Source organism: Engystomops pustulosus, chromosome 1 (assembly GCF_040894005.1).
Source record: "Engystomops pustulosus chromosome 1, aEngPut4.maternal, whole genome shotgun sequence".
In the NCBI taxonomy this organism is placed as follows: domain Eukaryota; kingdom Metazoa; phylum Chordata; class Amphibia; order Anura; family Leptodactylidae; genus Engystomops; species Engystomops pustulosus.
In genome coordinates, this window is record NC_092411.1 from 82,496,184 (window position 1) to 82,507,072 (window position 10,889).

A 10,889-nucleotide genomic window follows, 5' to 3' on the forward strand; every position below is an offset into this window, starting at 1 on the left:
GTTCTATTCAAATCATTCCGTTTATTTAAATTCCATTAAAAAGATTGTTGACATAGATACAGAGATACACCATGTCCACTAGTTTTTTCTTTGTCTCCATGTTCACAAGCTTTTTAATGGGATTGAAATACAGTAATCTACATGATTTTAATGGAAGTCATTGAATTCTGGTGTTATGCCTACTAGCATGTGTTTTCCATAATGAAAAATTTAGATTCTCCAAAGTTACCGCCACTCCAAGCTCCAAGCTCAGCGAGGCATATTTCTCAAAGTTCCAGTTATACTTAAGTCAAGCTTTATCTTGAAGTAAGAGGTCACTTCTGATCGCTAAGCTTTATATATTTTTCATTGGTTAATGCTTTAAGACAGGGGTCGGGAACCTATGGCTCGCGAGCCAGATATGGCTCTTTTGATGGCCGCATCTGGCTCGCAGCCGGGGCTCCTATCCAGGGGCTTAACTACAGCCGCAGCAACTGCTAATATGCCTGCCAAGACCAGGCTGTTGTGCCCCCGGCTGTAGTTATGCCCCTGGATGTATTCTGCAGAGCAGCGCAGGTTCCGCGGGGTTAATTCAGCGGCGGCACCTCTCTCTCCCTCCCTGCAGCAGTCTCCTCGTGTGTGAGAGGGAGGGGAGGAGACTGTCTGCCTGCAGCCAATCCCCGCGCTGGATGTAGCAGCGCGGGAGATTCAGACAGAGGAGACCAGAGAGCTGCACACTCCGGAGACATGAAGGAGAAGGAGTCAGCAGCCCGGAATCAGCCAGAGCTAAGTGCTCCCTCCCCCCAGTGTCTCCTCACACTCTGCCTTAACCCCTTAGTGTCCTGTGTGCAGCTATGAAGCTCTCCTGAGACCCCTCTGCATCATCCTCACATATCTTCCCCCACCACTGCATTTCTACATTAATGTGAGGTTATGCAGCAGCTTAGACACATGTTGGCATCTGTATAGGGATGTTCTGCATTGGTTGGCGTCTGTATAGGGATGTTCTGCATTGGTTGGCGTCTGTATAGGGATGTTCTGCAGCGGTTGGCGTCTGTATAGGGATGTTCTGCAGCGGTTGGCGTCTGTATAGGGATGTTCTGCAGCAGTTGGCGTCTGTATAGGGATGTTCTGCATTGGTTGGCGTCTGTATAGGGATGTTCTGCATTGGTTGGCGTCTGTATAGGGATGTTCTGCATTGGTTGGCGTCTGTATAGGGATGTTCTGCAGCGGTTGGCGTCTGTATAGGGATGTTCTGCATTGGTTGGCGTCTGTATAGGGATGTTCTGCAGCGGTTGGCGTCTGTATAAGGATGTTCTGCAGCGGTTGGCGTCTGTATAAGAATGTTCTGTAGCGGTTGGCGTCTGTATAGGGATGTTCTGCATTGGTTGGCGTCTGTATAGGGATGTTCTGCATTGGTTGGCGTCTGTATAGGGATGTTCTGCAGCGGTTGGCGTCTGTATAGGGATGTTCTGCATTGGTTGGCGTTTGTATAGGGATGTTCTGCAGCGGTTGGCGTCTGTATAGGGATGTTCTGCAGCGGTTGGCGTCTGTATAGGGATGTTCTGCAGCAGTTGGCGTCTGTATAGGGATGTTCTGCATTGGTTGGCGTCTGTATAGGGATCTTCTGCATTGGTTGGCGTCTGTATAGGGATGTTCTGCATTGGTTGGCGTCTGTATAGGGATGTTCTGCAGCGGTTGGCGTCTGTATAGGGATGTTCTGCATTGGTTGGCGTCTGTATAGGGATGTTCTGCAGCGGTTGGCGTCTGTATAAGGATGTTCTGCAGCGGTTGGCGTCTGTATAAGGATGTTCTGCAGCGGTTGGCGTCTGTATAAGGATGTTCTGTAGCGGTTGGCGTCTGTATAGGGATGTTCTGCATTGGTTGGCGTCTGTATAGGGATGTTCTGCATTGGTTGGCGTCTGTATAGGGATGTTCTGCATTGGTTGGCGTCTGTATAGGGATGTTCTGCATTGGTTGGCGTTTGTATAGGGATGTTCTGCAGCGGTTGGCGCCTGTATAGGGATGTTCTGCAGCGGTTGGCGTCTGTATAGGGATGTTCTGCAGCAGTTGGCGTCTGTATAGGGATGTTCTGCATTGGTTGGCGTCTGTATAGGGATGTTCTGCATTGGTTGGCGTCTGTATAGGGATGTTCTGCAGCGGTTGGCGTCTGTATAGGGATGTTCTGCATTGGTTGGCGTCTGTATAGGGATGTTCTGCAGCGGTTGGCGTCTGTATAAGGATGTTCTGTAGCGGTTGGCGTCTGTATAAGGATGTTCTGTAGCGGTTGGCGTCTGTATAAGGATGTTCTGCAGCGGTTGGCGTCTGTATAAGGATGTTCTGTAGCGGTTGGCGTCTGTATAAGGATGTTCTGCATTGGTTGGCGTCTGTATAGGGATGTTCTGCAGCGGTTGGCGTCTGTATGGGGATGTTCTGTAGCGGTTGGCGTCTGTATAAGGATGTTCTGCAGCGGTTGGCGTCTGTATGGGGATGTTCTGCAGCGGTTGGCGTCTGTATAGGGATGTTCTGCAGCGGTTGGCGTCTGTATAGGGATGTTCTGCATTGGTTGGCGTCTGTATAGGGATGTTCTGCATTGGTTGGCGTCTGTATAGGGATGTTCTGCAGCGGTTGGCGTCTGTATAAGGATGTTCTGTAGCGGTTGGCGTCTGTATAAGGATGTTCTGCATTGGTTGGCGTCTGTATAGGGATGTTCTGCAGTGGTTGGCGTCTGTATGGGGATGTTCTGTAGCGGTTGGCGTCTGTATAAGGATGTTCTGCAGCGGTTGGCGTCTGTATGGGGATGTTCTGCAGCGGTTGGCGTTTGTATAGGGATGTTCTGCATTGGTTGGCGTCTGTATAAGGATGTTCTGCAGCGGTTGGCGTCTGTATGGGGATGTTCTGCAGTGGTTGGCGTCTGTATGGGGATGTTCTGCAGCGGTTGGCGTCTGTATGGGGATGTTCTGCATTGGTTGGCGTCTGTATAGGGATGTTCTGCATTGGTTGGCGTCTGTATAGGGATGTTCTGCATTGGTTGGCGTCTGTATGGGGATGTTCTGCATTGGTTGGCGTCTGTATAGGGATGTTCTGCATTGGTTGGCGTCTGTATAAGGATGTTCTGCAGCGGTTGGCGTCTGTATAAGGATGTTCTGCAGCGGTTGGCGTCTGTATAAGGATGTTCTGCAGCGGTTGGCGTCTGTATGGGGATGTTCTGCAGCGGTTGGCGTCTGTATAGGGATGTTCTGCATTGGTTGGCGTCTGTATAGGAATGTTCTGCATTGGTTGGCGTCTGTATAGGGATGTTCTGCATTGGTTGGCGTCTGTATAGGGATGTTCTGCAGCGGTTGGCGTCTGTATAGGGATGTTCTGCAGCGGTTGGCGTCTGTATAGGGATGTTCTGCAGCGGTTGGCGTCTGTATAGGGATGTTCTGCAGCGGTTGGCATCTGTATGGGGATGTACTGCAGCGGCTGTCGTCTGTATGGGGATGTTCTGCAGCGGCTGTCGTCTGTATGGGGATGTTCTGCAGCGGTTGGCTCATGTATAGGGACAAGCTCGAATGTAAATTATCTATTTTTTATTTTACAGGGAATTACAATTGTTTTGGTCCAGTGGAAGCTTAGTACGGGGGGAGAGGAACACTCCTTGCTGTACTAATGACTGCTGGAGCCATTGTTCTGTCAGTGTCCCTTTAAGCATATTGTACGGCTCTCGCAGAATTATATTTTAAAATATATGGCGCTTATGGCTCTCTCAGCCAAAAAGGTTCCTGACCCCTGCTTTAAGAGTTAGAGCTAGGAGCTTTAAGAGTTGTTCATTTATTTAAGGTCATTCTAGTTTGGATTCCTTTGAAGGTGCACTGGTCTTTTAAATGTGGAAATAGGCCGTAGGCCGTATTTTTCGGCCTGTAAGGCGCACCGGAGTATAAGACGCACCTCTAATAAATGCCTGCTAAGACATCTAGTTTCATATATAAGGCGCACTGGAGTATAAGGCGCAGGATCAAAAGCAGTACCCAAAAATGACCAGCAGGTGGCAGACCTGTGCACAGTTCAAGCCACCTACACTTCCCGGGAAACTTGTCTTCAGCGTGTCAGAGAGCTCCGACCTCAGAGGTATGGGCTGCTGGGGGTTAATGCAGGGTGATGCAGCAGGGGCTAAGTGGTCTCCCTCTGCCTCTTCTCCTTCCCTCCTCAGCCAGGGTGTTATTCCTGTGGGGTTCCCAGTGGCTCCTTCTCTTTTCCCTGTTACAGGGCTGTCAGGTATGGGGGATTTCTTACTGATGACGATTCCCTCGTGGTCAGCACTATGGCAGCTCCGGTCTCTCCGTGTTAGGGGAGGGCAGGATGGGCACAATGTTAGTTGTGGTGCCAGGGCACTTCAGGAGCCAGGGACCCTGTGTACAGTTTGGGAAGATGCAGGAGATTTCTGGGGATGGAGCTATTAAACACTGGTAAATGTACAGTACATCTTGTGTGTAGTATATTTCTGTATAAGTTCATATATAAGGCGCACTGGCCTATAAAAATACCGAAAAATACGGTAAGACCAGTTCATTTAGTTTTACCTACATACATTACCGTTCTTACAAGTTGTATCTGTATTGTACAAATGACATTACATTACAAAATCTACGTTATTGTAGTTTACAAAGTAAGGCTGCATTCACACTGCTGTGTGCCTGACGCACCATAGCACGGTGGGCACACGGCAGCGCGGGGAGAGGAGGAGGAGGTGAGCGCCGCCGTATATACGTCTCCCATACATGTGTGTGAATGCAGCCTAACAATGGAATTTTACTGGTTGCCACAGCCATAGTTGTCACCTGTTTGTTATGAAAATAGCATTACAGACAATAGAATTATATTGTACTAATATAAAGTGTATGTTTACATCTTACATTCCATTCGAAGCCACCGATGACAATCCCACCAGCAGATGCTGTACCTGCCACACCAACAAAGTGACCACTTCCAATGTTACTTGCAAAAAGAGAAGCTCCAATCTAAAGGGCAAAGAACCTGAGTTAATTAATGCTCATTTAGATACATGATGCAAGGGTGTATCTAAAATTGACAGTTGCACCAATGTGACTACAGTACTGGACCTCTTGTGGCACTAATTGTAGGGTACAGGTTGAATAGTACAACATTACTTGAGCAGACACAATGGGGCACATTTACTTACCCGATCCTGTCGCGATCCAGCGGCGCGTTCTCCGTCGAGGATTCAGGTCTTCCGGCGATTCACTAAGGTAGTGCACCCGATGTCCACCAGGTGTCGCTGTTGCGCTGAAGTCCGCCGGAGTTCGCAGGAGTTCATGATCCTATCCTGGGTGCAGGTAAGCACGTGTCAAGCGACACTTTTTTTTAAAAAAAATTCTGCGGTTTTGCCGACTCAGTTGGCTTTTACGATGGCCACGCCCCTAATTTCCGCGCGTGAAAGCCGGCGCCGATGCGCCACAATCCAATCGCGTGCGCAAAAAACACGGGGCAATTTGGCGCAAATCAGAAAAATTCGGGAAACCCGGCGAAAATGCGCGAATTGGACCCTTAGTAAATGACCCCCAATGTGTCACAACAGAATTGGTGATATACTTTATAGTAGCCTCACGACCATAGGTAGCAATAATCTGGTTTTGACTTATTGAGGTCAATGGAGTGTTTTCTAGGCATAAATAGGCTTTGACATAATATGTGACAGTAATGGATGTAATAATGGTGTTTTCCATATTGATTTTACCTTCTATTGTAATCCTTTCTAGCCTATTAAGCAAGGTCGGACTGGCTCACCAGTATATCGGTGAATGCACCGGTGGGCCCCAATACCTGCTGACCCCTCCCTCATCACCAATGACTCCACCCCCGCCTACTGCATCCAACTACAACTGCATCTTCTGAAGTTCTATGGTGCAAATGCATTTTTTTTGTCAATTTCACAATTTTTTCCAGCTTCCTAGTACATTACATGGGATATTAAATACAAACACTAGAAAGTAAAATTTGTTGCAGAGTAAAAAAGCACGTATACAGCTCTGTAAACAGAAAAATAAAAATGTTATGGTTTATGTTTTTTTAAAACCTAAATGCAAAAAGCAAAAAAGGGCATCAGTGGCAAAGCAGGTGGTGGGGTCATAGGACAAGTTTTTATAGAATTTACGTAAGTGACCTGATCCTCAACCTTCTTTTATTACTTAGTTTATTACTTGAATTGCATGTATTATTAACCAGTTCAGGACAGTGTACTTTCAGTATTCAGGATCAGACACATTTTCATTTCTTTACTTTTTTGTTAGTTGGGTTAACAGAATGAAATGTATAAGTTTTATTCCTTGAACAGCGCAGATTTATTTTCTTGGTAAACATAAATTTGCATAACATTTTAAAGCTCATCATTGTGTGCTTTTTCTAAATATTTGTAATTAATTATATTATTCTTTTATTTATTCTTACCTTAAATATAAGGGACAAGTGTCTTATACCTGGTGATCCAGCTGCTTATCCCATATCCTGCATATAGGGGTTAAACTTCAATTGTCACACTACACCTTAATGCACTTTATGCACCCACATCATATAGACTGGGTAAAAAACATTTGGTCTTGGCTGCCTTGTAAGGCAGTCCCCTTAACATCCAGGATTATGTTTTTTGTTACCAGCATGAGATGAGTTGCAGTAAAAAAACTTCTCTTTATTAAAGATCCATTTAAATGTCCATAAGGATGCAGGAAAAAACATAAGATAATGTGTACACATATGAGTAAGGACCGCGACAGCGTGGTTCGAAACGTGTAACATTTTATTTGTTTAATAAAGAGAAGTTTTTTACTGCAACTCATCTCATGCTGGTGCCTAAGGATTTCTTCTTTTTCCTATGCACAAGTCTACTTGGGACCGGACCAGGCTATTTTCTCCAGGCGAGCACCGCCAATTGAACACCTGACGAGATCAGCGCCAAGGGTGAGCACGCACTATTTTTGTTTTTTCCTTGTTTGCAGTGTTTTTTGTTAGTTCCTCTTCAGTTTTATGTTTTTTCTTCAGCTTTCAAGTAAATTTTAAAGAATATAAAATGGTGCTGCAAGGTACAGTTAATAAGCTATAATACTTCTAAGTATTTTTTAAGATTAAAAATAGAAAAGTAATGGCTTCTGGAAGGAAAATATGAAAAATCAATAGTGCTAATAGGCTGTGGTGGTATGGGGTTGAAGGTGAGGTTGTGGATAAAGCTTTGTTACCGCTTGCCAGGGTTGTCATTTGCCTCCGATATGTTTACTGCTTTCACAGCATCTTTGAAAAGGATAACATCAGTTTACCTTTCCCGTTGTAGAAGTGACACTGTGTTGTGGAGATTGTCTGATCAGAGGTCACTACTTTGGCATGTCTCACAGCACGGGACTTATCGCATCTAGTTCTGTCAATCTATCATGGAAATGAACTTTGTAAAGCTCCAGAAATAAAATTAGAAGAATATCCCGAAGGGATTGGTTTTGAATCATATCTGCAGCTGTGGAGGCTCTTACTATTCTTTGCACCCAAGCTGCAATAAAAACCTAATTTGTAAAATATGCAGGGATCATACTGCACACAGGCAAATCTACTACTAGGATTGTAAACCAAGTACACTTACATGCTGGTGCATTGGCGTAATTTTAAAATACTTTTTTCTTAAAAACAAGAGCATTAAGGCAAAGAACAAATGTTATATTTTTTCTATATGGTTCAGTGTTGACATAGAGCACATTGTGCAGACTTTATATCACATTCTACAATCAGTTATCAATTTTCCACTGAAATGACCAGAATATCCATTTGACAAAACTTACCGGCCACCACACCATACTTCGCCCAGCCAGGAAGAAACCTCCTACCGTACCACGACTTGTCCTTACCATAGCCTGAAGAAAAAAAGTAAGAAAATATGTTGGCAAATATGTATGTCACTAGGGCACATTTATGAAGAACAGTACAGTGTGTACTATGTGCAGTGTGCAGAGGGCGCCAGATTCAGGATTTCTGGAGCACGTTCTGCATGAATCTGGCGCCCTCTGCAATGCTCTGACAGAAGTGCACCAACTTTCTTTTAATATGGGCCAGTGGACACGTTTCTGTCAGACTTTGCATGTTAAATCTGGTGCACGGGCTAACTGTGCACTGAAACGCCTCCTTCATTGCAGAATTTTGTGTTGCATGAACAATAGTGCAGCCGCGCCACAAAATGGTCACGTGCGACACAGATGTGGAGCAGGCACTTCTTAAATACCAGTGCAAGCAGTTGGCACTGAAAAGAACTTGCAAAGTCCGACAGAAAACTGGTGCATGGTCCTTGGTAACTGTGCCCTGTTATGTCCTTAATAACGCATATGTCATGTATAGCCATTTTTATGATAAATTGACGTGTTATTTTTAACACAAGATAATTCTAAATAATCTCTGGAGACTTATTCCTTTAAAGTTTTCAGACAGTACTGTACATGCAGTAAACCTGAAATTCTGCTCCCAAACTCCCACTTATTCACAACATGTAGCAGCATAGAGGAGGTGCTGAAACTTATTGTTGTGAATAAATCATTGGGTTAGATAGAAATATACTAGGGGGGATCTAACACTGTGTCCCTGTACTGTTTTATGAGATTTTTTGGTCTTAGTTGTAACCAAAACGTACCATTTTAGACCAAAAAGTTTCAAATAGCAGTGCAAGAAACCAGCCTTTCTGTCCACTTCTTTCCTTCCACCTCTTCCTTTATCCCCTGTCCATGGGAAGCAACCATTGTGTGTGCAATAGAAAGCCTGAATCATGGTGAGTAGCTTCCAAATGCCTGGTCACGACTGGCACTCAGTGGAGTAATGAGGGTGTGGGGTTGGCATATCGCTAATGTAACTTTCCAAGTTGAAGGTGGCCTGCCTTCCTCTGTAATCAAATAGCTACAGCTGAATGGGAGCAGGGAAAGAGGTGAGTATTTGCTCTATATTATTTATAAAGCACTCCAGCCATATATAAAAACTATGTACCTGGACAACCCTTTTTGAGTACTGCACATGCACATGGTTCGATGATTCTATCTGTTATACCTGGTCTTATGGGCTGCCTGGCTGTAGCTATTGCCACTCTGCATCTGTACTTCAATTGTACATTCTGCATTATTAACTGTTATTCTAACACCACTTTTAACACACCCAAACACTGCATTTAGTGAGTGAGTAATTTAGGTATTTATTTGCAATTTGAAAAACTGTTCATTTTTTAATCCTGCTACCGGGGATGTAACTAAGAGAGGCATGGTTCCATAGCAGAATTGTTAATGGGACACCCCTTAAAAAAATATGCATATTTGTATAATCAAACATGTGAGTTACAATTACACTCAGGTGTGTATAGTGGAAGATGTGCACTGTTATATACTTATTATGTTGTACAACATGTGAAGCATAACATGTATATAATGCTGCACATCCTCCATTCTTTAGCTGGAGCCTCTGACACTGTGGGCCCCATAGCAGCTGCTGTAGATGCTACCCCTGTAGTTATGCCCCTGACTTCTTCCTCTACCTACCTGGTTTATTTAATATTGATCATGTATATATTTTGTCCCTGTTATAGAATAAATACCATATATTAAGGGGACATTTACTGTAGATAAAGATGGATCTCTTACATTAAATCATTACAGTGTATTAAATAAAATCAGTATAAAGCACAAGTATCTCTGCATGTGTTTCCTGGATATATTTTTCAGTACAACCAATAGACAGAGTAAGTAAACCAGAAACAGATTGTAACATTTACTATCATTTGTTATTGAATAGAGCAACAATAAACCAGGACAGTATGGTGTGTGACCTAATTTACACAAAAATGGAAAAAGAAAAAAAAGGGTTACTTACTTTCCCTAACCATAAATTTCAATTTGATGTTTGAATATAGGGCTCGTAGCATATTATAGCCAAGGAGAAAGCAGGAAGGGTTAACACTCACTCCTCACTCACAGCTGTGTAAACAACAGGAGAAGAGAAGAGAGAGAGACACCTAACTATTTCTGTTTCTTTACAAACGAAGGAGAATTTCTTAATTAATTATATTAGAAAAATGTTAACAACACTCCCCCCCCCATACACACACACAATATAAAATATCATATGAAATGATAGATACGTTTAAGCTGTCACTGGACCAGATCTCAAGCAGGACGTTTTATGTTGAGTCTCGGCATCTCTAATCCAGCCTGGGTCAGCTGTCACTGAAAAGAGACTTCTCTAAGCTATTGGCCTTGTGGCTTCTCCGCAATTAAGTCCAGATCCCTGTATGTAGGTTGTAGGGTCAATACCTGTCACCACTTAGATAATACCCTCAGGTGAAGCACAGAGACAAATCATTTCAGTGACATTGTGGTTCTACACCATATGCTTTAAACAAACACAGTTCCCAGAAAAATGAAGTACTCACCCATATTCCTACGGCAAGTACCACAACAAAATATACCACAATCACAGATATATCGGCTGGGTTGTTTATTGGACTGGTGTTATCTTTGCCTGGAGCAATAGTGGTGGCACTTGGAGGGGTTGCCATGTTGCCTGCGTCACCATCTGTGAGACACTGTGCACTGCCACCAGGTACCCGAAAGATATTTAATTCTTGTGGGATTAATTATAAACCTATCCTCATTTGTTCTCCGCCCCTTACTGTGCCATCAATGTGTAACCTGTCCCTGATTTCAATATAAAATCATGAAAACTGATAAGCCCTTTATGTCCTCTGCAGTGCACTATTGCATAATAAACCAGTGAGAGCTAAGACATCCAGAAAAAAACAAGTAGTTGAGAGCAAACGAATAGGTGTCACATGATGCCAGCTTGGCAGCTATCTCAGAGTAGTTTGCATCTAGTCTGCCTTTATTTCATAGAAAAGGTGTAAGAAG

The 10,889-nt window shown here is 43.9% G+C and overlaps 1 protein-coding gene across 1 annotated transcript in view; it reads right to left on the reverse strand.

Moving 5' to 3' along the window:
- LOC140126317 (sodium/glucose cotransporter 1-like) overlaps positions 1–10,589 on the reverse strand; it is a 41,485-nt gene extending 30,896 nt beyond the window's left edge. Inside the window, exons 1-3 of the mRNA XM_072145606.1 lie at positions 10,415–10,589; positions 7,797–7,868; positions 4,875–4,979 (exon numbers count right to left, since the gene is read on the reverse strand). Of these exons, the coding sequence (XP_072001707.1) occupies positions 4,875–4,979; positions 7,797–7,868; positions 10,415–10,540 (303 nt within the window). The 5' untranslated portion in view covers positions 10,541–10,589. The remainder of the gene's footprint in view (positions 1–4,874; positions 4,980–7,796; positions 7,869–10,414) is intronic.
- Between the last annotated feature and the right edge of the window lie 300 nt (positions 10,590–10,889).